This window comes from Epinephelus lanceolatus, chromosome 17 (assembly GCF_041903045.1).
Source record: "Epinephelus lanceolatus isolate andai-2023 chromosome 17, ASM4190304v1, whole genome shotgun sequence".
Lineage (NCBI taxonomy): Eukaryota > Metazoa > Chordata > Actinopteri > Perciformes > Serranidae > Epinephelus > Epinephelus lanceolatus.
Genome location: NC_135750.1, coordinates 14,509,421 through 14,536,496, shown reverse-complemented (window position 1 = coordinate 14,536,496; position 27,076 = coordinate 14,509,421). Strand labels below are relative to the sequence as shown.

The window sequence follows — 27,076 nt, the reverse complement described above, 5'->3', positions numbered from 1 at the left end:
ACTGTGTTATGTGAGCGGTCTGAAAGCAGCACAGCGTCTTTCCCACTGTCCATGCTCAGCCCACGGATGTGAGTCCTTCCCCCAGGCCCATAGCGACCCAAAGCTGGCGGCAGACGCAGGAAACCTTGTGAATCCACATTAGTGTCCAGAGGATCTGTGTCATCGGGGTGGGAGTGGACATCAATACCTGATGAGCTATTATCATTCGTCAGCTGCGGGCTCGGCGTGCTGTCGTCAGTCGTCTGCACACCAAGAAGTTCCTGATCTGGATCTGGACACTCCAGCGTGGTGGACTCAGAGGTGGTTGTTTCTCTGCACAGGTGAAACTCTTCACTTTGGCTAGCTGTAGGTTGATGTTTTGGGGTGGGTTCATCCTCTGAGCCAGCTTCTTCTTCTCCTCCTTCCACCCCCTGCTTCTCCTCCTCAGGGGAGTCGAAGGTGATGACAGGGATCTTGATGTGACACTCCCCTGCTTCCTTCTGAGCCTTGTAGGACATAAACAGACATGTCACACATGGACGCTGTATTCTCAGAATGTAACAACACCTCAGACATAAAACTGTTCAAACTGTTTTACTACAGGAAGGTTAGGGTTATATACAGCCAAAATAAAAGCTGTGTTATCAGTCAACATTTGCTGTCACATGATTTTACATTTAATAAAAATAAATCTAGCATGAAGCTGCATAGGTTTTAGAGGTAAGGGCAGGGGTATGATTAAAAGATATGCAGTGTAATTATCACATTACATGGCCCGCTGAAGGGGTCATTAATTACACTCATGATGTGATGTCAGACAATGTTCAAACCCACAGAAATGTATTTCAAATTGTAGCTGAGATCCCAAAGTTTCCAAAAATACCAAATATGTCTGCACAAATTTTGCATTAATGTGTATAAAACTAAAAAAGAAAGACATCTAGAGCATTTACATTTTATAGCATGATACAGCAATAAAAAAACTGAGTCTTGGGTTTGAGTATTTGACTTGTTGTAAACATCCTATAGTTTTAAAAGAGAGCTGGAACAGGCTGATACAGAACACAGAAGTGTGTGATGCATAGACTGTATAAGGTCAACAGCTTTAAAGGGGAAATAAATTGAAGAAACTGGATGTTAAAGTTACAGTTCACCCCAAATCAAAAATCCTTTTCGTCTTACCTGTAGTACTTTTTATCAGTCTATATTGTTTTGGGGTGAGATGCAGAGTGTTGGAGATATCGGCCATAGAGATGTCTGCCATTTTTTGAATATAATGGAACTAGATGGCACCGGTCTTGTGGTGCTCAAAGCACCAAAAAAATACAAAAAACTCAGCAGCAATGTCTCATTATCAGAAATCATAAAAGGGTTACTCAAGATATTCCACAGACCTTGTTTTAAGCAGTTTTATGTTGGAACTATATTCTTTCTACCGAACTACATCCACCAACTGTATCGCTACGTGGGAGGAAGCGTGCATCTACTCATATGCTGCGTCTCAAATCGCGTACTTCTGTACTTACACTTAATATTTTGAGTGCATAAGTGTGTTCACACTGAGAAGTATGGGAAATGCAGTGCACTATGAGTACCCGGATGGTGCACTCAAAACGGTCAAGAAGTTGAGTGTGGAACTATGGACACTTCTCGCATCTCAATGGTCGCCATCTTGGCTACGTAGCTGAAGGGGGGGGACCACTTTTCAAACTGGAAATGGCGGCCGAGGACTGTGCGACCGTGAACGTCGCTGCACGCAGACGATAATGCGAATGCTAATGCTAGTTTGCTAACTAGCTAATTTGCGGTCGTCATTTCCAGTGAGTGCACAACGGCCGTGTTTGGTTTGAGACAACACTACCCTGCCGAAATTCGCGCACTACAACAATGAGTACATAGTGCACATAGTATACTACATAGAAGTGTACTGACTGAAGTATGTGATTTGAGACACACCAATAGATAAGACATTCCTGCTTATGACAGCCTTACTGTCACAAGTGACAACATTAATGGCGTCCGTGGTGCTAGGTGGTTTAAGAGCCGATGCAGGAACAGGGCTCTGAGCATCATCAAGAATCCTTCACACCCTCTCCACAGGCACTTGAACTGCTGCCTTCAGGCAAATGCTACCGCAGCGTCAAGTCTAAGAGCAGTAGACTGCTAAACTGGACTTTCCTTTCCATGCACCTTATACATACTGCACAACACTGCACATGGTCAGTTTAAATGCTAACTGCCAATTGTCACTTTTTTGAAAATGGTCACTGCTGATGTGTGATGTGTGAGCATCATACTGGACTTTAAGTTTGTGATTTATTGCTGGATAGTTAGGGTTTTATTGTATTTTATTGATGTCTATTTTATGGTATTAGTATTTATTAATTTAGTGTTGGAACGATTGGTTAGATGACAATTAAAGCCTGATTTGATTTGATTTTGGTTTGATAGGTGAGCTAGCAGTAGATGCATGCTTCCTTCTGTTTCCTTCAGTTTGCGGGTGTAGTTCAGTAGAAAAAGAAGGCAGAAATCTCTATGGCTGATATCTCCAACACTCGGCACCTCACACCAAAACAATCTAGACTGATCAATAGCACAAGAGGTAAGAGTTTTGGGTGAATTGTCACTTTGAAACTTACTGAAATGATTCCTACCTGAGCATTCTCCAGGAGACTCTGCTTGACGCTCTCCTCCAGCTGAGCTGCAGTCTGAGGGTCACAGCTCATGGTGATGATGATCTTGACTGTGTCACCGTCGTCCAGGCGAGCCGATGTTGGCCCGGGGCCAGAGTTGTCGACCAGAACCACTTCAATCTCATCAGAACAGTACGTCTCCTCCACTGGCTCAGCCTGAGACACAAGAGGGAAACGGTTCGGCCCATGATGTACAAAATGAATCACAATTCAATGAGGGTTTTATTGCTTTCAATTAAAGCTCCGTGCAAATTCAAACCTCCCAAACATAAGTCACTCCTGTGAGGCCTACCTGTGCAGGGGATTCTGGGATGTCGATGAAATCATCCTGGCAGTCCTGGGGAGTCTCCAGTGAGTTATTGTTGGCATCTGAGGGCTCTTTTTGCCCCTCACTCTCCTCTTCGCTCTCATCTTCACTTCCCTTGGACGGAGGCAGACCTTCATCAGCTGTTTCCATGTCGGCAGCCTCTTTATCCTCACAGTCCTCCTTTCTGTCCTGCTCTTTCTCTGAGTCTCTCTCTGCTGTTCTTTCCTGTTCCGACTGCTCTCTGTCAGGCCCCGTCAAAGAGCTCTGAACGTCCATTCCTTCTTTCGCAGCGACAGTTTCAATTATTTCCGCATCCATTTTCCCTGACCCACTCGCAGATCCAGGCCGCATCTCTTCTCTTTCAGCTCGGGACGGGGGCCTCTGCTGGGCCTGCAGCAGGGGGGCGGCCTGGTCGGGATTAGGGCTGGAGAGGTCATCTGGAGAGGGGCTCGGTTGCAGGCTTTCCTCCACAGGCCTCTGATCTGTAGCACCCTCACCCTGTCCTGAAATGAAATGCAAATTCATATTGTTTAATTTAGAGTGTAATAATGACAATAATCCTGACATGGGAATACTGTAGTCTCTTATTTGGCTGCAGTGACATCACAGAAAATCCACACTATTGTCTGCAGCAGAATTTGCCAGTTACAGATATCCTCCCATTGCACTGAATCAAAAAACAGAAGGGGGGCCAGTTATACCGCTCTTATAACTATGCAATCATCTGATTCAATAAACCACAACATTTATATCCTTTTTCCTCAATCAGCTGACTTTGTTCTGACTAATCACCAGTGCATTAGGTCATACATTTACTGGCAGCAGTCAGCTGATCTTGTTGGCTGGCCTGTTAGTTCTGTGCTTGTCTGAGCATATTTACAACAATGATGTGTTTGCAGAAAAGGAAGTTGTCAGTCTACGTTGTCTAAGAAGCCATCGAGTGCATTAGGGAAGAGGAACAGCGTTGGCTTCCAGGAGACTGATTCTGATGATACACACAGAACACTTGTTTCCCCAAATGACATACACGACCTCAACAGATTCAGTAACGAGAGATCATTGATGATGGCCTGGGGTTAAATGTTGCACTGCAGCAGGCTGTCTGTCTACATCCTCTCTTCATTCTATAAGTGTATAAATTATCACTTCATCATATTGTCAGTGTCATTTTTAGTGTTCCACAGAGTCACTATGAAGGCGTCTCTTGAGAAACTGATAAAAACTGCTTCTTGTTTCTCCCACAGTCAGTATTTTCATGTGTTTCTAAACTTAAACCCCTTTGGTCTCGCACTCATTTCTGAAATCATTACCTCTGATCTAGAGCCAGATCCTTTACTAATCCACGTCAGCTCTTTTGAATCAATGGTGAACCTTACGGCACGTTCACGTAGTGTCGGAATCAGAAGAATGAGTTCCCGACTGGGAGAATTCACATGAATGCCCCCTAAAACTGGAAGTGTGAAAATCAGCAAAAATTTTGGTGCATAACTTGCAGACTTTGATGTCATGCTGCATTCACGTGCTCCTTGGATGGTCCCATTTCTCGAGCTGGGAAGACTTTCTTTCGACTTTGGTGTGTTCATGAGCTTTAAGTCGTAATGTAGAAGCAACATGGACGCTACAAAGATGTAGATGGAAACAACACGTCAATAACTTTTCTGTCTAATCTAGGTCAGTCCACATGAACAGTTGTAACTAATGGTTACAGCCCAATTCCATAATACAAAGTACACGAGCAAAAAACTGACATGCCATATGTGAATGAATAAAAACATTATTACCATCAACCACACATTTACCTTCGCCTGCCATGTTTCTGCAACTCAGAGACTCATGTACCAAAATGTTCACAGACTTTCCAACTTGAGGGGGTGTTCATATGAATTTTCCTAGAGGGGAACTCATTTTTCCAAATATTTCAACACCATATGAATGCAGGGTCATACATGCAGAAGTAAATGTTTGGTTGATGGTAAGAAGCGTTTTATTTATTTACATTTTACATATCAATTTTTTGCTCACATGTAATTTGTAACATGGTATCAGGTTGTAAAAGTTAGTTGCTGTCCACGTAGTTACCTAGATTAGTTGGAGAAGTTATTCATCAGCATTAGTGAGCTAATGTAATATTTAATACAACAAGTGCTGGACAAAGTCACTTTGTAATATAAAGCCTCACACTTTTAACAACATGTTTAAATGCTCAGGGTAAAAAAAATACCACACATCTTCTTTGTTGCATCTGTGTTGTTTCCACATCACAACTTAAAAGCTCATGAAAAAACAAAGTCAGAAGATCAACTTCCTAACTCAGGAAATGGGACCATCCAATGAGCCAGGAATGCACTATTACTTTGACTCAGTGACTTTGTAATATTCTACAATATTGTACAATTATGAGTGAAAGATATACACTGACACTGGGTTTGTTAGGGTGGTTTTTCTGTTTTGTCGTTTTTGCTGTTCATACGTTTTTCTCTTACTAATTGAAAGTCACTGAATACTTTTATAACAGATCCTTTGGCTTTAAAATAGCTAAAGTGTGCAGCTGAATCATTGTTATCTGTATGTGAAGGAAGATACATAAAAATATGTTTCACCTTCTATCTTGATCTCATTTCTATAATGTAACAAGCCAGCTGACTTCATCTCAGTGGAGATCTTACAGGAAATAAAATAAGGTCAATTAATTATTTTGAAATAATGAATGATGTCCTTCCTTACTGCTGCTGTCAGACTTTAGACTCTATCTATTTATTTATGAGTTTTTCTAACTGTTAACTTAATGATTATATCTTGCTTTTTTTAACTGATGCTTCTTGCTTTGCATTATCCCCTTTGCTGCTGTAACAGTGCAACTGTCCCCGCAATGGGACTAATAAAGGATTATCTTTTCTTCTCTTATATAAAATGAAAATGCATGTTTGCATTTGTAAGCAGCAGCACCTAAAGATGGGAAAAACCAACACGAGGTGTCTTAGTGTGGTTTCAGCCACCATGAGAAGCCAGGACCGCTTCAGTGCCCGTTGTCATAGACTCTCTGAAACTCTATTCACTTAAAATATAGTCCCTCCTTTGGTGTTCTGATAATGGCAGTAAAGAGAGCTGTCTAACACCTCCACAATGTCCAAAATCTCTCAGAGAACTTCAGCTAGGTTTAAAGGATATTTTAGATTGGTTTGTAGTGTTCAGCTTGTCTAATTTTTGCTCTTAGATTAGTCCAATGCAAGTAAGACAGTGTCACAAAAATGATGACTGACGTATTTAAGCCTGGAAAGTTAGCCACCCTGTCCCAAGATTAACTGTGCACAAAGAGTCATATTTCCATAGTAACAACCAGTGACACCTGCTAAACTGTTGGATTCTTCTACCCAACGAAATACTGAGTCCTGCCACACTAAGAAGACACAGCATCTCAGCTCTGCGGCCTTGTGGTTTGTATGGAAGCATCTGCATTTGTTATGTTTCTCCACTTATTTATGCAGATTTTTCCTTAATAGTTACCCGTCTGTATCTCAGTCAAACCCCGAGAAAGATCAGCATCACCTTCCGCAGTCTTGCCCTCGTCTGACTTCGAACAGTCCTGTGTGGAGGAGAATTCAGAAACACGTGAATGAATGTTCTAACAAATCGGTCAACACTGTGTTTTCTGTATTGTGCGTTCATGCTCTCAGGTGTCCATCTTTGAATCGTCACTCACCACACCGATCAGTCCCGGGTCAGTTTCAGTCTGTTTCACTGTCACCTGGATCACCGGACTGGTACGTTTCCGAGCCAACATCGTCATGGCAACACTGTCTGGGACTGTGCTGCTCTTCCTATTAGACGAAGAGAAGAGACGGGGGGAGCAATTAAATGATGAAGCGTAACAGGCAGATAGAGAGTGTATGGAAGTCCATGCATCAATATGTCACTTTGAGAGGAACCCATCTGACCATCATTCTCAGCATCTCGTTTCAAATACCAAAATACACTCATTTATAGGGACGAGGGAGCAGTAAAAATACCTGTGTCTCGACTTGCTGTTTCATCTCTCCACAGGCACAGAAATTAGAAAGAAAAACAGTCATACAGGGAACAGGAAATGATGGATTTTCTTTTATTCGTCTCCGTGCAGATCTGAAGATCACTGACCTCTCCTCATTAGCTCGTTCATTCACCAAAGCTGCACTGAGCCTTTGAAATGGAGTGGAAAAAGTCTATATCCCACTCTGAGACACTTGATCATGAAATCAATCTCATCTCAAAGAAAAAGAGGAGTGAAAAAATAGGCACGCACAGAGAAATAGGAGACTAAAAATGGCAAAAGAAAGAGGACGTTAAGAATGTTAAGACACTCAGTTATACTTAGTATGAATGGCATTACTCTAAAGGGAGGTGTCAGGCCTAAATGTACAATTTCATGTTAATAATAAAGTTGTATCATTTGGGATTTCAGCCCTCTGGCCTAGATTCTATAATGACTAACCTGGCAGGGGAGCAGCTTCAGCAACAAAGAGCAAAATGCCACTTTGTTGAATGTATATGCTGCATATTTCTCTGAATGGCCTCTAATACATCCCACCGACTGAAGTGCAGGATTATTAAGTGTGTGTGGGGGGTTTACCTCATGCTAGCTGGCAGGCAGGAGTCTGAGGCGTTACTTTTTTTCTCCGGAGCCTTGCTGAGGTCAGAGAGGCTGCTGCGGACCACCGCTTCGCCCTCATCGAACATCAGGTGCAGCCGATAGTTGGCCAGCTTGATGAGGACGAAGAAGACGGTGATGGAGGTGCAGTAGATGCTCAAAGCCATGGTGGTGGGGGGCAGGGCCTGTGGAGAGGAGAGGAGAGGAGAGGAGAGAAGAGGAGAGGAGAGGAGAGGAGAGGAGAGGAGAGGCATCAACATCTCCAGAGTCCTCACTAGAACAGTGTTTGATTAAATGCGTTGTGCTCTACAAAACCATCTCCTCTCATCTTATTGTACGTAGATAAAATTCTGCAGAAGGCAAAAGCTTATTTGCAGCCACACTTTTCCCGGAGTGTATCATAGGCTCAGTGAACCACGAGATCTAATTTGATTAACTGGTGGATTAATGAAGTTTATCGATCCCCGGGTTGTAAAGACCAGGAAGATTAAAGACGAAGCATCTGCATCATGCTGATACATGAGTCATACTGGGCTGGAGGGAGTTCTTGCTGTGTCAGATATGGACACTTCTTAATGTCTGCAGATACAATTTTACAGCCCAGTGTCATTTCATTCCTTACCTTTCTGCTGTTTATCTTGTGTGGGCTGCTGTGTGCGACCTTTGGACAAATTTGCTAATAAACCTGGAATCTGAGACATCTCTCCCCAGAAAGCACGTGTAGTTTTTGCAGGGGAAGCAGTGGGTGTTTCCAAACAGACTGGGAACTGTCTGCAACAACATTTTGATAGAGCTTTGGTGGCAAAGCTCTTGAGCTGTTACTCTCACAGCAGAATCTGTTACTTCCCTTCATTAACTCTCATCCGTGGGGTTATCTGAACACGCAGAACCTACAAATTAGCTTTTGTTTGTTGTATTGAGACTGAAAACGAGGGATGTGGGGAGCAATCACATCACATAATCTGCAATATATTTCATCTAATCTGGATTACGGTGGTTACTGATAAACCTTTGCTCCATGAAAATGTTCCTGAGAAATCGAGACATGGTATTACACTTATGTCTTCACACACAATGACACAAAAGCTGCCACTGTACCAGGCTGTGTGAGCATGATCAGATCATTGAGTGGCCACCCTTTCAGCAAGGCTGTTGTTGACAGTATACTTCATGCAGCTGAGGTCATGATGTTTGACCTGTGGCAGCAACTCCTCCTGGTTCCTCTACTGTATCTCTATTTACCTGCAAGATAAACAATTCCCAGATGGAAGCTCCTCAGTCAGGATATTATCACAGGGAATATGGCAGCCTGTGTTGTACCTATATTACAAAAGCCATGACATGAAAATATGAGTGAACCACAGTTTCACGCCTCCTGACTCTCTCTCTCCTCACATCCAGGAGCAGCCATGCGTTCCGTCACTGCATGCAGGGAAAAATACTGCGACAGTGCTGTTTTCTCCAGCCTGGTATTCCCCTCAGCCATACAATGAAGGGTGTTAGATCCTCGCAGAGCCACCGCACGTTTATCCATGAAAAGGATAAAGGCGCGCATGTATAAAAGGGAACTATGACACCGTGAGCACCTCACGCCCCCTTCGCGGCCTTGAACGTCATGTTCCCTCATAAAAACTCACCAGATGGAGAGACAGGGGCAACATCAGGAGGAATATCCACAGATAGAGGTGACAGGAGTTGTTGAATTTGTTCTGGTCCGGGTCGTGGTACCAGCCCCCGGTCACAGATGCCCACACTCCCTGACGCAGGGTCTGCACAACCTGGGAGCCCATCTCTCCTCCTCCTCCTCTCTCCTCCTCTCCGCTCAGGTTGGACGGAAGGATGATGCTGCTGCTGCTGCTGCTAGGCTACAATGAAATGATCTCCTCTCTAATGCATGCTACTGTCGCTACGCCTCCATGTTGGGGCGATACAGCACGTCTCCTGAGCCTCCTCTCTCATGCCTGATCGGTCTCCCTCGCTGCTGTCCTCTCGGCTGCCTTTTCCCATCCCAATGTCGATTCGTCCATTGCTGCTGCCGCGGTCCTCATCTTGTCCTGTTCGTCTCTCTCCTTCGCCCTCTCCTCTCTGGCTGCCTGTACAGATGCGCAGCTCTGACCGCCTCCCCTCCCTTCCCACTCCTCCTCTCCGCCTCCCTCCCTCTCCATCCTTTCCTATTATATGGTTCGCACCTTCACTGTTTATCTGCGCGCACGCACACACACACACACACACACACACACACACACACACACACACACACAAACACACACACACACACACACAGACAGGCGGTTTTCAGGCAAAACCAGTCATGCACTGAAGCCACATACTCCATAATGTGTTGACTATATGCAAGCCTGTGTATGCACGTGTGTAATGTATGTGTAGCTACATGCATATGTGGGTTTTACTCAACATGTACATAGCCTATATTGATAAGGCCGGATTTATTATAAAAAGACAATATACATAAATACACTGTGTCCTTATTATTTATTAAGTATTATTTATTATTATTTCTATAGTAGTAGTATATGATTACAGTATTATGTTTGAGGCTATATCTATCTATCTATCTATCTAGATAGATAGATAGATAGATAGATTAAACCACAATGTGTTGACTATATGCAAGCCTATGTATGCACGTGTATACAGTATTAAAGGCTAGTGTTTTAGGCCATATCTATCTATTGACATATCTAGATGTAGCCTAGATAGATAGATATAGCCTAAAACACAATGCTGTAATCACATACTACTACTACCAATAGTAATGATAGCAATAATAAGAATACAGTGTATTTATAATAATGTCCTTTTACAATAAATTCGGCCTTATCCATTTAGGCTACGTGCATGCATATTGAGTAAAACCTACATATGCATGTAGCTACACATGTTACCCTCTAAACATACAGTATCTATCTATCTATCTATCTATCTATCTGATAGGTAGATATAGCCTAGATATAGGCCCATCTAACTGTATCGTCCTGTTCATTTGTTATTGTCACCGGAGGCAAATTCCTTGTGTGCCTATTAATACCTGGCTAAAACAGCAGTAGTATCACAAAGGTAGTAGTTACAGTTTCACATTTAGTTTCTTGTTCACACTGCTGGTGTTTTGAGTGTGTGTGAGTGTGTGTGTGTCATATTATATGGTCCACTATTCCCATAATTTCCCTGAAGGCGCGCTCTCCTCACACATTCCTATAGTAGCTCCTCCCTCCTCCCCCCTACTGCTGCGGCGGTCACGTGTTCTGTCATCCACCAATCAGAGGCCACCACAGCCAGCAGCGAGAGCAGCACCAGCGTCCCTCTGCTCCTCCGCTCAGCCACTGCTGGGTCCGACTTCGTCTGGCGACAACGGCGATGGGGGGGTTGTTTTGATTAAAGTTGACGGATTTTTTTTCTCCACGTTTCTGTTCCCGCACTGTTGAGTTCCGGGACGTTTTGACGTACTTTCTGAGTGTTCACACCGTCTGCTTTTCTTCCTGCTCCCGGAGGAGAAACTAACTTGGGAATAACCGATCTTTAAGTTGAGAGGAGCAACTTTTCCAACTGCCTTACTAGTCAACGGGCTGACCTATGCTAAGCTAACCCCGCTAGCCAATGCTGTTGAAATCCCTGTTTAAAGTCCACAAACGAGCAAGAGGACTTTACATGTCGGGGTACGGTCACTAGACGGTATTTACCGACTACTTTCCATGAGAAAGCTGCCGCTCGGAGCTTCACTTTACCCGGTCTGAGTTGACTGTGCAGGTGCACCTCTTGCGGCACCTGCGAAAACTTGGTAACTTAGCTCCATCGTTGGAAAGCTAACTTTAGCTTGTCGCATTAGCATTAAACAGAAGCAGATACTATAGTGTGGAGCTACTCTTCTCTCATGGCAGAGATTGTTTGAGGTTTAAGACATGAGTTGTTAGTTTCAACGTGTATATTGCTGTTTAACCGTCAGCCGTTAAAGTGGTGACATTAGCTAAGGCTAACCGTTGCTAGCAAGTTGTGACCCTCATTCACTTTTACCGGAGTGGCGACGTGGATACAGGGCTGTGGACGCTGTCTTTCCCACAGGACTTTGGACACGGTTTCTTCCTGCCCCGGGCTGCGCAGGGTATGCCCCTCTCTTATCAGCAGCTAGTGTAGATGTGACAGCATGCGGATTTCTCAAAGTTACATTTCACCGTTTTAAAGTTTTCGTTTTGTCCTAAAAGCTCTGCACCCTATGGTGCCGCTACGGCCACCGAGAAATGGATGTCTCGCAGGCCGCTTTCCCAAACGGTGAAGGGCGGCCGGGCGGCGGTGGGACAGGGGAGCATGCCTGGACAGATGCCCCCACGGTTCGGGCGTGGGCTCACTCCGCCCCGCTGTGCCCGACCCGGTCCCTGTGGACAGCTGCGTATGACTACGAGGCAAGCGGCGAGGACGAGCTCAGCCTCAGACGCGGGGACGTGGTGGAGGTGCTGTCCAAAGACGCAGCGATCTCCGGGGACGAGGGATGGTGGACGGGCAAAATCAACCACCGGGTCGGGATTTTCCCCTCCAACTATGTCACCTACCAGCCCGCTATTTACCGTCTCCCTGCAACGAGTGTCTCCGTTGGGGCACGAGAGCAAGTCCCGAGCACGCCTGTCCAGATCCCCTTCAGTGAACTGGTACTAGAGGAGATCATAGGCGTGGGTGGATTTGGCAAAGTTTACCGAGGCACATGGAAAGATCAGGAGGTCGCCGTGAAGGCGGCTCGGCAGGACCCAGATGAGGACATAACAGCCACCGCCAGCAGTGTTAAACAAGAAGCGAAACTTTTCTCCATGCTGCAGCACCCCAACATTATTAAGCTGGAGGGAGTGTGTTTGAAGGAGCCCAACCTGTGCCTGGTCATGGAGTATGCCCGAGGCGGGACACTGAACCGGGCGTTGACCGGAAGGCGCATCCCTCCACACATCCTGGTCAACTGGGCCGTGCAGATTGCACGCGGGATGCTGTACCTACACGAGGAGGCCGTGGTACCCATTATCCATCGTGACCTGAAGTCTAGCAACAGTAAGTAAAGATTGAAGTGTGTGTGCATGTGTGTGTTTGACGGAGAGAATTAAAATGAATAACATGACTTTGAGAGAAAGGGGGGACCATCCACCTGTTGCACATGCAGCTCATCTTCCTTTAGTTATTTATAGTTGCTTGTTGGTTGCACTTGAGTGTTAAAGCTATAAAGTACATAGCTTCTTCTAAAACAATTATTTTTTCCATGTGTCAACCTGCCACACAGATAGTGACTGCTTAATATCACATTAATGACATTGTGGCACTGGGAAATGAATGCCTCATGCTTATAGGTCATTAGGAAAACATAGTTTCGCCATCACTGCCTAAATTGAGGTTGCTGCAAACTCATTATGCACATATATTTCACAACATCACTGGTGCAGCGCTGCCTTTTACTCAGGATGGATTTAGAGAGGTGTAAAAGGTCTGTGGGTGTATGAAGTGGTGGGGGATGCCATCAAGAGGATGTGAAATAAAGTCAGAGTTTGCTCAGCTGGGCTGCCCCCCCTGCAATCACCCTCCTCATCCTTTAACACACACACACACACACACACACTTTCCCAGCCTCCTCTCCAATCCAAACTGAAATCTTGTTCAAATAAAGTCAGTAATTTACCAAACACATAACCAGACACACTCGGTCTACACTGTCAGGCCATGTGCTTGACCAACCAGAGCTAATACCAGAGGTCACAGGGTAAAAAGAAGTCAGACAGAGAACCTATCTAGGTATAGTAATCGGGAATACAATTTACTTAATGCAGGAATGACTGCTTATTCAGTAGGAAATGTAGTTTCACAATTGCTGCAGGCATTCTTGTATGGAAAAATAAATGACATTGAGTATTTGCAGGTCTCATTTTTGAGTGGGGTCATGTAGTTGTAACTTGGTCATCCTGTGTAATAGGCCAACAACTGTGCTAGTCCCTCCATGGACTGGTAATTGACAACAAGCCAGCAAACTTTAGTTTCCCAGGACTAAATAATGAATGGACACGACTCGATAAAAGAGAGTCTGAGTCATATACCCACTGACACGGGCTACCCACTTCAACTCAGGTGTGTTTATGTGTGTAATATGACTCCAAACACTATTTCTCCCTTTGTGATCAGAGACTTATCAACCTTGGGGCATGTTGGGAACAGCTCTGGTGTACTTATGTGTGTTTATCTCCAGCTGTGGGAGTCAATGTGTGAATTTAGAGACAAAACATGTGAAGTGTACACAGACCAGACCCTCCCTGACCACCAGATTAAGACACTAATTGGATTTGCCTCTAGGGCTGCAACTAAGGATTATTTTCATTGTCAGTTAATCTGTTGATTATTTTCTTGATTAATCAAATAGTTGTCAGGTATATAAAATGTTAGAAAATGGTGAAATATATGGATTAATGTTTCCCAAAGCTCAAGATAACATCCTCAAATGCCTCGTTTTGTCAACAACCCAAAGATGTTTAGTTTACTGTCATAGAGGAGGAAATAAACTATAAATATTCATATTTAAGAAGCTGGAATTAGACATTTTTTGCCCTTTTTTATCATAAAAAGATACACAAACCGATAAATCGATAATCAAATAAGTTGCGGGTTTGGGCAGCTCCCATTGCCTCCCAGCGTTTCACGTAAGGTCCTGTGTAGATTGACCGTGACATGCGTGTGCATACAAGTCAAACAAACATACGCCCAGTGATCATATGATGCAAACATGCATGTTTATAATTTCAGTTAATAAATGGCGGGGATGGTGCAAGCATGACAAAGTTTGCACCATGCCAACCCTCACAAATGCCACTTATATTCACAAATAATAAAAGTGAAATGTGGCAAATCTAAAATTTAAAAATCTAAAAAAAATCCAGACCTAATACCAATAATTTAGAATATATTTGTTATACAGTACGTAGTGGTTTAAGCACAAAAATAAAACTTATATACTCAATAAAATGAAATAATTACAATTTCCAATGTGGAATATCTGTCACTGTGTTTAGATGTTAATTTTTCAAACAATTTCAAACAACACTTTGAAATAATGTAATTTATATGCATATAATGCCCCTGATGCCATGATTAACAGCGCAGAGGAGCCCAACCCCAAAAGTAGTCTTATTTAAGATGGAAGATTTGTGTTAATTATAGGGCAGATGGAGAGAAAGGATTTAACTGCTGTTTAGACTCTTTGGGCTAATCGGATGTTTGGTGAACATACACATACAAACTCCCCCCAACAGGCACAGTGCTGCGAACACAAGTCAGTGTGTTTGTCCTGCCACTTCACTGTGACCTAGAGACAGCATAGGCTTAAGTAAAGAGGGAGAATTTAAAGTTAAGCTTATGGGAGACTGGGCTGTAGTGAAACCTGGGAACTCAGTGTGTCACCTGAAGATTGTAGGCGAGTGGAATAGATATGTTTTTATGAATTAATTCTTCATTTCCACAGGCCAAGACAGACATTGAGTTTTCACCAGCACTGTCACTAGTTGCAGGTGCTCGTCCTGGGGTCAGAAGTCTGAACATCTGTAGTCAATATACGGTCTTATCTAAATAAAGAGGGAATGAAAGAAGCTGTATATGTTTGCTTTGAGCCAGGGCAGTGAGTTCACAAAAGACTCTCTCCTACACACAAACACACAAATGGCACCCTGTGGTGTGTTGGGTTGTTTTCCTAGTAAAAACCTAGAATAATGCAGCTTAGAGAAGTTGTTGGATCTGCTGGTGAGGGCCTGTTGTCTGTTTGTCTTGGCGTTGGATGTGTGTCGGTCAGTCTAAAAGGATAAAAGGAGTGAGAATTATCTACACGGGGGGTAAAATAGAAAATGGATACATCGCAGTAACTGGTTGTTAATCAGCAATCTGTCACTTTTTTAATAATTAATGAGCACCATGTCTGTTGCTATGGCTTTTCTATTTCCTGTACATACTGTCAGTTTGTTTAACTCCAGTATTTTTCCCAAACCAGGACACAGACAGGTACATATACACAACTAAACTTCTCCACCTTCACTCAACTACTCGGCCTGTCATTTATCAACTTGCAGTGTACACATGCTCCACGCAGACAAATATACAGCTATTTGATCAATGATTAGCCTGTAAAGTAATATGTTGGAAGTCAGCAAGATTTGTCCAATCTCTTTTGTGTTTTTCAACCTAATCTGTAAAATCCCAGCCTGCAGGGAGGAATGTTGCTAATGAGGGATAAAAGCTTAACATACGTTTGCACAATGGACTGGTCAAGCAGCGGTTGCTAGGCTACTGTGGCCAGAAGAATGGCTAGGACTCGGAGGGTCTCAAAGCCCTCGTTTTGTTTTGTTCCGTTCATATTTAATCTCCCAGAGAGCAGCGGTACTCTTTTATTGCCACAAACTGAGGGGGTTTCCCTTCTTACTTCGTTATTTTTCTCCTTACTTACCTTCCTCCCCTTGTTCCTTTCTGCTCTGTCTTGCTCCTTGTTATTTTTTCATGCCTACTTTTTTGGGCCAACACAGTTTTCAAACTATAAATGCTGGAGTTACCTTTTCTTTTTTGAATATAAAGCAAAAACATCCTGAATACATTTACATTATTAAAGAATTCATCTTGCCAACCAGCCTTGTCTGTGTAGCTGCAGCCTGATATAGCATATGTCTGTGTGCCATAGAGCTGTCATCCAAATACTACTGCTTACTAATACTTTTGTATTGTTATAATGATATTAATTCATTAAAATAAGTATGGGCACTGTTGTTCTGCTCTGAAGCAGCTGCACTGCAATTTCTGGACAGTGGCTCCATGCAGGCAGACGTCACTGTGCATGCTCAGAGTTTATGTTTACAACACTTTGTTAATTTGACAAGCCGCCAGGAATAAACTATACTTGCAGTCTTCATTGTAATGAAAGCATATATCCCTTAGATGCAACAGCATATCAGCATAGTCCTGTGGAAAGAAGCATTTGTTATATTAGACTCTGGCAATGCAGACAATACTAGTTAATAGAATGGTGGTTGGTCTTCTTAACCAGTGTTGAGGGGATTTGTTGTTTATCTTAGTCTTCCATTGACCCCTATTTATTTCCCATCTTACAACTTTGATGTAAACATTCCTCCTCAACAAGGAGTGAAAGTATTCATAGAGCAAGAGATAGGAGACACACTGAAACCTGGCCCTGAGCCAGCACGCATAACCCACATTGACTTTGGAGTTTCGCGTCGTGGTGCGAGCGATAGTATGCCAGGAATGTGTGCTCGAGCGCCACTGAAACCGATGGAGTTCAGTGTGGAGCGTGCGCAACAGCATTCTCCCATCAATCTTAAGCTATTGTAAGACTTCATCACACTGCATCCGTGTTCCCCTCCCTCTTCCCCGTGTCTGTATTCATTCACCTGTCATTCTGCAGATCTGTGACAACCTGACAAAAGTCATAGAGGCACAGAAAGGATTTGCTTTCATGGCAGTGCAGTGAAATCGGTATAGATGGAGAGAGCATGAAGGACCCGATTTTGACTTTGTGGTCACAGCAATCAAGGCACAGTGCTAGGGCTTGTGCACATGACAAGTGCACCTGTTGTTTGTGTAACACTGCACAAAAGTAAGTTCAAACATAAATAGGTGGGTTATTGTGATGAAGCATAATCTTAGTCTGACAAAAATGGCCCGTGTGGGGAGGACAAGATGCACGTTCTGTAAATTGCTTTGGACAAAAGTGTCTGCCAAGTGATTATTACAGCTATATTAAATATATTCTTAAATATAATTATACTGTTTACATAATTGCCCACAAAGGTGAATCCTCATGTGGTTTTATTCCTGTAGTACATTTTCTTTCTCACTGCCATAAATCCTATTGCAATTAAAAATATGCATTAAAAAGATAGAAATTAGGGATGCACCTATCACACGTTGTCTGTCCTGACACTCAATATTTAGAAAACAGACACCTACTCCCATTGCTAGCTAATTTGCATGCACCTTTCATTTTATTTTGCCTGTACTCCCACTGCTGCACCATTAAGTATAAAAATATTACACAGACCTCATTGTGTTATACATTTGGGTTTCCCTGTGAACCACCATACATCTGTGGGAACAGTATTGCAAAGGTTTTTCATTACTGGGTCATAACGAGCTCACCACAGGAGAGAAAACAGTTTGACAAGGCTTGAAACTAAAAAGTATGCCTCCAGAGAATCCTTATTTTCTCCTCCTGCAATTTTTGCTCTACTTCTGCAATAAGTAGAATCTAAGAGGAAAAGTTACCAAAGCTTGACTAGGTGTTGCAGAGCAACTTTTCTCAGGCTTCCCACAATTACCCCTGGTGACACACAGACAGTTACTGCCTGTCTTTTCTCTGACGAAAGAATGGGCAGAGGGGAGAGAGGAGGAGTGGAGATGCTTTCACTGTGTTTTTTATGACCTCTCCCTGACTGCACCTATTGTTGCAGGGCAGGGTGAAAAGGAAAAGGGCCCACAGCTGAGAAGAGCTGCCTTCCGAATCAGCCAATCCCCTCCGCAGCTACCCTAGCACATTGATAGATGCTAATACGGCAAAAGGTACTAGCTGTACACCTTTTAACATGTGTTATGTTTTACTTAGCATAGTTGCAGGTTGATTCAAGCTTAAACAGACACAAACTAGGAGAGGAAGAGGACAGACAAAGAGCAAGTGGCCCGGAGAGACGTGACCATGATAGATGGATTTAGCCAGCCATTAGCCCTGATCCTTTTCCCATCAACCAGAATGCCTGGGGGGACTCTCATTTCAACCGGGAGAGACAGACCAGTCGGGGAATGTTTAGCAGCCTTGTTTCTGCTTACTACAGGAAGCCCTCTTACTCTCATGCTTAGTCTGTTGGCACAGTTACGAAAATACTGCCACGTCAAGTTAGGAGGCTGCACTCAGGATTTTTAAAGCAACCATGTTGCATCGGTGCTTAGTTATGCTACAGAAAAAACAAAGGAAGCCTCAGGATTTTGAAAACCTCTCATTGTAGATTAGTTTTGTTTCTAAAATAGAGTTGCAATGATCAATATTTTAGTTGCCAAATATTGAATTAGTCGCCAACTAATTTGATAATCTATTAATTGGTCTGAGAAATAAATAAAAAACAAGTAAAATTGCTGATTTCAGCTTCTTAAATAGAAATGTTTTCTGTTTTCTTTTCTCCTCTGTGACAGTAAACTGAATATCTTTGAGTTGTGGACAAAACAAGACATTTAAGGACGTCATCTTGGGCTTTGGGAAACACTGATTGACATTTTTTGTCATCATTTTCTAAGACTTTAGAGACTAAACAACTAATCGAGTAATTGAAAAAATCATCAACAGATTATTTGACATCTAAAATAATCCTTAATCGCAGCCTTATTTTAAAAGCTGCATCATAAGGAGCACAGTTTCACACAGTACTGTTGCCAGAGAGACAACGAGATGAAAAAAATGCGACTGGCTTTGTGCTTGTTTGCGATTGCATTGCCAAGCACTGCTTTAAGACTCACTGCCACTCCTCTTGGCTGTGCATATTCAATATATGTATCATATGCATAAAAATGCTACAGTTATTGCTTTAGTTTAATTGTCTTCAATACAGAGAAAGTACTTAACACTGGGATGAGCCCAATTTAAGACTACTTAATATCTAGTGAATGAGGATACTTCAATTGCGCTGTCTTCCAAAACTTTTGTTTTGGAAGACAGTGAAGACAGTGTTTGTTTTTTTATTTTCATTGGTTTGTGGAGTCTTGGCTGCTGCAGAGATGCAGGGAGTTAAACCTCAAGTATTTTTAGTTTGCCAAAGAGAGAAGAAACAGTCATGTTTTTCCCAAAAAGTGTAGTTTTTGTTCTGTTTTACCTTGAGGGGGAGAAAGCTAAGGGAAGAAGCGTGGGACCTGCTTTGAAGGCAGCAGCTCTGCTTCTGATCTTCCTACTGTTCCACCATGAAAGATGGGTCTGCCTGAAGATCCACTGTTGGAGCGGGGAATTAAGTGGGGGTTGGACTGAGGGTGGGGTCTGCCTCGGAGGCATATCCATCTCCAGTTGCGGTGCGCTGTTGTCCGCTTCAAAACATCTTCTTTTCAGAAGAGTAAGAAAATATAGATAGAGAAGAAGCTTGGAAAACAACATACGGCCTGGGTTATAACTTCTTTAGACATGACAGGTTTATAGGATTGTGATTATAAAGTATGACATTTGTTATTAGAATTCAAAACGAATAAACAGGTTGAAAATTAAAATGAAAGTGAACAGGAGTTAGAGCATCTGATCCATTTACACCAAACAGGTTGCACACATCACCTGTAGCAAATGCAACTGGAAAACTAATAATCTAGCAGTGATGATGTCATAATTGTAGGCTACACACAGCTTTCATTGATGTAAACTATAAGGAGTGTAGTTAATAAGCTTTGTTTATGCTTCCATGTTTATAAAAACACAGAATATACATGTTAGAAATAACCCCAGTACACCAGGAAATTCACAGATATAAGTGCAGTCATGCAGCTGCAATAACCTCAGGCTGTTTTCACTTGCATGTAACAGTGTGTGAGTGTGCAGGCCTTAAAATGTACTGACATGGCCTATATTTAGACGGGATTATGATCATGAGATGCACAAGCACTAATTAGGTTACTATTACTCCACCTCCTCTTGTTAAATATATCCTATCCAAACAGCCCTTTGATTGCCTGTCTGAAGGAACAAAACAATACTCAAGACTGGCTAGCCACAGCCTGATTTTGGCATTTGCTCAGCTGTGACGGCTTTAAAGTTTAAATGTGCTAACGTACACCTAGCCTGAACCCAGGTACTGAATCGAGTACAGGGTGTGGTTTAGCCTGGGGCTTGACTTTTAGGATGACCCTTACCAGAGGTCAACAGAGCATCTCCTTCATTTTAGTTTAAGTGTTTTGGTTACAGAAATAAAATGTAAGAAATGTCTGAAACCAATGAGACATTTTGAAGAATAAACTGATTTAAATTAAACAAAGTCATGCAGCTTTTTCCTGCAGGTCAGTTAGGCTTGTCTGACAAGGCTAAGCAAATTAACTTGATATGGAGCTTCTCATTGAAAACCTGCGAGAGATTATCCTGTCTTGGAAAATAAGGATAGGGTGAAGAGGTCATGGTAGGTGGACTTCAAAGAAAGACTAGTGGCTTGTGTTCACTGCAGGTGAGCCATTAGTCAGTGAGGAGGACACCATGAGTCCTAACTTAGCTTATTCCTTCCTTCCCCACAGATTAGTCTGTCCCTTACGACCTTTATGTTATTACATAAAATATTAACTCATGAGTAGTTAAATGAGACTTGTCCAGTTTGGTGATATTGCCCATAATTTCCAACATCAGTATTAAAGATTTATGTAGGGATGTACTGTACAGTACCTTCTTTTTTTTTGTTTTTATGTACAGGTTGAGTTTGTTTTTTGTTGTTTCAGTTTCACAAATTTTTTGCAAGCAGAAACATGTCTATAGAAAATACATCTTTGTTTCATCAGGACATAATTGTGTTAGTGTCTGGTCACTGCTTAAGCTAAGTTATTAAGATTTAATATTGAAGGAGCTGTATGCGACATTCAGAGCATATCTGTGATTCAGAGTCTGAGCCCGGATTGCACAAGCCTCTCAACATTGAGGTGGCTGAGCTGGTTGGTAGCAGCTAACAGTGCTAACAATGGCATCAGTGCTGACAGAGCTACTGTAAGGTTGTTAATGTGGCAGGGGGGGACCAAAGACTGGACATTATGCTTCCGGGACAGCGCTGTAGCGCCACTGCGGGTCAGGAGGGCATTATCAGCAGTAGCCGCTGCATGAGCGCAGTGCAGAGCGGTGGCAGTTAGCTAGCCAGTGGCATACACACTCAGGACTCACATGCACTAACATGCATGCATGGCCAGATGTTTTATCACAAAAACAAACGAGTTCTGACTACAACACACGGGAGCACGACCTTATTCTCCACTCAGGATGCTTTTACTAGTTGTTTGCTGCTATACCGATGCTCTGACTTTTACATACAGAACCTTTAATGTGTAGAAGACATATTTTGCATATTATTTCACGTGTAAAATTGGAGTAATTCTGCTGTTTTGACAGCCAAAGTTAATAACATATGTCAGTGGTGTCTCAGGCGATGTTTAGGGGTTGTATTCATTCATATTCAGAAAATGTGAGCATAGATGCAGATTGTGAAAGTTACTTGAATGTTATTATGATAAGATTTAGTTCTGTAGCATAATTCATGCCTAAAATACAACACAGAGTGGAGCTTGGACTCCGAAACCACACAACATGGCTCTGGAGTCCAAGGATTTAATCTGAGACCTTTGGCTTCAGGAAATTGTGGCAGGCACTTTTACTGTTTTCAGACATTTTACAGACCAAATGATCAATCAAGAAAATAATTGGCAGATTAATTTATACTTAAAATAACTGTTAGTTGCAGCTCCAGTTGCTTATATTTATTGAATTGTCTGTTTGATTTAGTGAGAGTTTATTTCATTCCTGCTCGAAAGTGTCTGCAGAGTGTTTGTTGTGTTAGCTTTGCTGCTAATAGACTCCAGCAGCAAAACAAAATGGCCGGCTGGGGTTTAAAGTTGTTTTTGTAGCATCACGTCAGCATGGAGTCATGTAGACAGGACCAAGGTCTTTTATCAGACATTTCTAGAGGGCTGACACTGAAGTATCATGGCGCTACAAAGCAAGTATTTGGCATGATATTCTATAGTCCAATCAACGCAGACGGGGTTATCCCAAAACCACTGTTCTTCTGGGTTGTGTAACTAACCCATCATAAGTCATTATAAAGCCACAGAGCCTGCTGGGAGGAATCTATGGAATCACTGAGAGAGGACTTGACAACAGGAAGTAGGAGTATATCATTGGTCCAGTGAAACCTGTTTGTAATGGAATTCCCATTGTTGCAGCCTGGGTAGAGGATCCCCTCTGTGCCCGAGGCTAGTAATGGCACCAATACCCCTGTTATTAGTGGAGACCCATAGGAGTCACACTACGGTTAAAATACTGCTGGAAATCACTTCACCCTCTAAAACTGTCTTCAGTGTGTCTAAAGAAAATGCCCTACAACAGTTTGTTTTTGATGATCTAGTTTATGAGCATGAATGGTCCGTTCATGTGTTAATTTGTGTGTTTATTGGGATGATAGCTGAAGTAAAATGGCTACTTTTCTGTTGTGCAGTTGTGTTTGCAGTACACAAGCCGAAAGACCTTGGTGGTTTTAGTCTAAGTGCTATAGGTGATGCATAAACTAATGCAGACTTGATGAAATATGATAAAGAACCGCACATTCAGGGACACATTTTATTTGTACCTTTGATGTTTATGGTGAAATATAGCAGCACGCACAGCTCCAGAGCTTAAACAATGTGTCAGGTAAACAGTTGTGGTGAGGATCAACTCAAACAACTCCGGCACTCATAGATAATTTTTCTTATTTTATGTGAGTAAAACAAACAAAACAAATGCGTCTGAGCTACAAAGCCATCATCAGCATGATAAATACAAGCTGGAAAGGCAATTTATGCGATAGGAATGGAATCATGTTCATTTTTCTTTGTTTTGCCCACATTAAATAATGAAAATGTATCTGTGAGTGCCGGTGTTTAGTTTGTTTTTCACATTTATGTTTACACCGCAGAACATTATTTTAACTGTCAAACAGCATGCTGTAGATTTGTACATATAGTCCTATTTGGCAAGCTCGGATTTTATTCTAATGCAAGTAAATATGTTTTTATATATCTGAGATGCAGCAGTGCTGTGGATATAGAAAAGTTCGTATTAAATAGACGTTATATGGTATTAGCTGTGTGCAGTATTGCAGCTTGTGTTATGTTGCATCTTGGGCTGCAAGTAATAATTTTCATTATCTGTTAATATGTAATTGATTGTTCTGTCTATAAAATGCAAGAGAATAGTAAAAAATGTCTGTTACAAGTTCCTAAACCCAAATTGAAGTCATCAGCCAACACCCAGTGTGTGTGTGTGTGTGTCCAGTGTGTAGGAATTAGGGGCGTCTATTGGCAATGATCTGCCTGAAAACAAGAATGACTGAGTCATTTATAACTACATATGGAGGGGATCCTCTTCCACGTAGTCTGCCATGTTATTCTACAGTAGCCCAGAATGAACAAATCAAACACTTGCTCTAAATGAGGCCATTCACATTATCGTGTTAGTCACAGTAGTTCTCCTACATGTTTGTAACATGGAAGAAGTTTTAGTCCTGCAACCTCACCTCTACATGCTACTAAATCTTACACACTGATCCTCTAATACGCCTAAATATGTTTAGTTTATTGTCACATAAAACAAAGACAAACAGCAAAGGCTTATAATTTAGAGGCTGGAACCAGTAAATGCAGTTTTGCTTTAAAATGACTTCTAACGATTGTATATTAGCCTCAGAATATGCGATTGCATAAATTCATTTAAAAGTTTAGGTGTGGAGTTAAAGCCTTATTAACTTCCACAGGAGAAGGAACCACACAGAGACAGTTTACGCCTGGTATTAACATGCGTATTGGTGATCTGAACACAAGCGGACAGCCGAGACACATTTCCATTCATCACACTCGTGTCTGTTATGCATCTCCAGCTGATCACTTATGTTCAGATTTTGTCACTGCCTGTGCCTCTTATGCTAGAAGGTCAAAAGGTCCTGCGCACAGTTATAACATCCATCGTATGGCTAGCGGCTGGCTAGCAAGCTCACTAGTCACAGTTGCGGTTGTGTCGGCACAGCTGGAGATATCGCTCTCAGTAGTATTCAACATTTATTCCTCCATAGGGATAAACACTAGACGGTCATGCAACACTTTGTCTCAGACATCATAAAACAGGTAACTTATAATCAACCACCATGTCCTGCATGATGACGTAGGCCTTGTCAGGGATGCAACGCAAGGCATTAGCAATTACACTACAAAAGATACGTGGTTGAAAGGATCCATACCACCTTTGCAAGTGGTTTGACGGATCGGGTCACAACGCGCCTTGGTGGTTGTTTACACTTGCATTTACAGTCATGATTGGATTACCAAAACCCAGGTTAATACCAGGTGTAAACAGGCTCACAGTGAGGTATACATGTTCATAGTTGTTTGAAAAAGGTGCAATTTATAGCCAGTTATAGGAGTGAGCACAGCACTACATAAGGAAATATGTTTGTTCCAGTTTTCCTCATACACAGATTTTCAGTGTGGAGTCTGTTAAGACTTATCCATCTGTCTCAGACTCTCTAAGCCAATTTCTGACCACACTATCTGTTCTCGAAGTCAACAGCTATCCTCCTTACAACCCCTCCTACACCCTTTAGTAGATCTGTTCAGTCTTTTGAAACATTTGTCATGTAATTTATCACATTGTATTCTTAACTAGGATTGAAGATCAGTATGGTTACTGAGGTTAAATCATACTAACTGGGTGTCTGGAGGTAGAAAGGTTTGTGTGTGTGTGTTTTGGCAGGTTTACTTTTGTGCTGCTGTGGAGGAGTAAGTCCAAGGTCAGTGAGTGATAATGCAGCACAAAGTGCAGCTAATTCATTCAAGTAATACTTGCACACACGCATTAGAGCTTCTATTGAAAGCTGTTAACAAATAGCTTTTAAACTGAGTAACTTTTTCGGGTGTACATTATGATACAGTAAGTGAAGAAACTCAAACCCGTGGATGTGTTTTTCAACACTTCCACTATGCATCTTTATCATTGCACCCTTTTTCCCATGGGAATATTACCACAGATTGTATGTGTCGGCATTACACTCAAGTGTTTGATTTAACACCTAAGTGCCTCTGTTCAAAACACCTGAAGGGACATTTAAACTCTCACGTTTTAGTTTCTGTGCCGGCTTTGGCGTTCTGTAGAACCAACACAGCTGATAGGACATGTTCAAATTGACCCGCAGTGTTAGGACGACATGTAAATAATGAAATGGGACAGTTTGTAATGTGAGGAGATCTTGGCAGTGGCAAAAACAAATGTTGAAAATAATACCAAGAGGATCAAAAGGATCAAAGAGTCTGTTTTGGCTGTTGATGCACCGCTTCATGGAAAAGGCTGCGTCTGGTTGTCAAAGGGATAACAGGAATATTTGGCAGTTGGTGTATCAGCGCACAGGGAGAAGGGTTATTCCTGCTGAAAGGAAACATTTGAGGGGAGAAAAATGTTGCTCCTCTGAAGTCCTCACCTGGTTGTGGGTGGTATATGTTCAAAAAGCCAAAGTGCTCTCAGCGTCTTGTTGAATCCTGTGTGTATTAATCATGTAGGGAGTAAGTGTTAACGCTTACATTTTAGTATGTTTAGTATTAAGTTTCCCTTGGTTACATTTGCGTAATGTCCATATTACAGCTGAAGCATTTGATTAGTCGATCAATGGAATATTAATCGTCAGCTGTTTAGATATCAGTTTCTTTTTTTACTTTAAGCAAAAACAACAACAACAAAAAAAATCCTTAAATTTAGCTTCTCAGTTTTAAGGATTTGTTGTGCTCCATTTTTATTTTATCATATATTATTTTAAACTAAGTTTCTATAAGTTGTTTGACTGGTCAGACAAAAGAAGACTTTTTTTTTTATCTTGGGCTATGTTTTACTTTTTTTCTTTACTTTTTTAACAATTAATCTATTGTTCTAGGTCAGGGGTCGGCAACCTTAACTATCGAGCCATTTTTGACCAAATATAATTAAAAAAATAATAATCTATGTGGAGCCTCAATACATATTTGAGGCTTTTGATACAGGTAAAACAGCCTATTAAGTCCAAATTGGCCTTTACAGATAGTCTAAACGAGCATTTATTCATGTTTTACCACAAGGTGGCTCCTCTGCAGGGCACTATTTATGATTATTTGGTACTTTATCTTTGCAGAGCTGGAAGTGAAAGCAAACAAATATTTTCACATACTATTAAATTCTCTATTTTATTCCAAAACTTTTACTTTTTTGAATTTGGCATCCGTAGCTAACCAGCGAGGAAGGCTCAACACTAGCCACTGCTATCGAGGTTCGGCAAAATTTCAAGGAAAAGGTACTAGGCAGTAGATGTATTAGGCACATTTTAGTAGCTGAAATGTTAAATTGAAGAATGTAAGAATTTCTGTAGACCTACAACACTGATATATAAATAATAAAATGATAAAAAAAATAACCAGTATTCATTTGTGTCAAAGCCACAAGGAGCCACTGGAGAGGGGCTATAGAGCCACATGTGGTTCCAGAGCTGTTCTAGGTGATAATTTAGTTGTTAGTTGCAGCCCTACATTTTACAACTATATTTGAGTCCATAGTTCCACATATTAGTATTATATTTATTTAGTAGTTTGTTGGGATGGCATATGATTACTCGACTACTTTATCTGGATGTCAGTAGTCATTCAACATATATCCATTTTATTTTGCTTTGTAAAGGAAAACATGCACACACA

At 41.9% G+C, this 27,076-nt stretch overlaps 2 protein-coding genes across 6 annotated transcripts in view; one reads left to right on the top strand and one right to left on the bottom strand.

Moving 5' to 3' along the window:
- pcnx2 (pecanex 2) overlaps positions 1-9,753 on the bottom strand; it is a 41,097-nt gene extending 31,344 nt beyond the window's left edge. For 3 of the 5 annotated variants that reach the window (XM_033613692.2, XM_033613693.2, XM_033613694.2), the window contains exons 1-7: positions 9,241-9,753; positions 7,586-7,788; positions 6,680-6,797; positions 6,484-6,562; positions 2,965-3,482; positions 2,634-2,828; positions 3-485 (exon numbers count right to left, since the gene is read on the bottom strand). In XM_033613692.2, coding sequence (XP_033469583.1) covers positions 3-485; positions 2,634-2,828; positions 2,965-3,482; positions 6,484-6,562; positions 6,680-6,797; positions 7,586-7,788; positions 9,241-9,393 — 1,749 coding nt within the window. In that variant the 5' untranslated portion in view covers positions 9,394-9,753. The remainder of the gene's footprint in view (positions 1-2; positions 486-2,633; positions 2,829-2,964; positions 3,483-6,483; positions 6,563-6,679; positions 6,798-7,585; positions 7,789-9,240) is intronic. The other 2 variants (XM_033613697.2, XM_078176170.1) reach the window with 1 other exon arrangement.
- Positions 9,754-10,895: 1,142 nt separating this feature from the next.
- Positions 10,896-27,076, top strand: part of map3k21 (mitogen-activated protein kinase kinase kinase 21) — a 32,597-nt gene continuing 16,416 nt past the window's right edge. Inside the window, exon 1 of the mRNA XM_033613376.2 lies at positions 10,896-12,649. Coding sequence (XP_033469267.1) covers positions 11,857-12,649 — 793 coding nt within the window. The 5' untranslated portion in view covers positions 10,896-11,856. The remainder of the gene's footprint in view (positions 12,650-27,076) is intronic.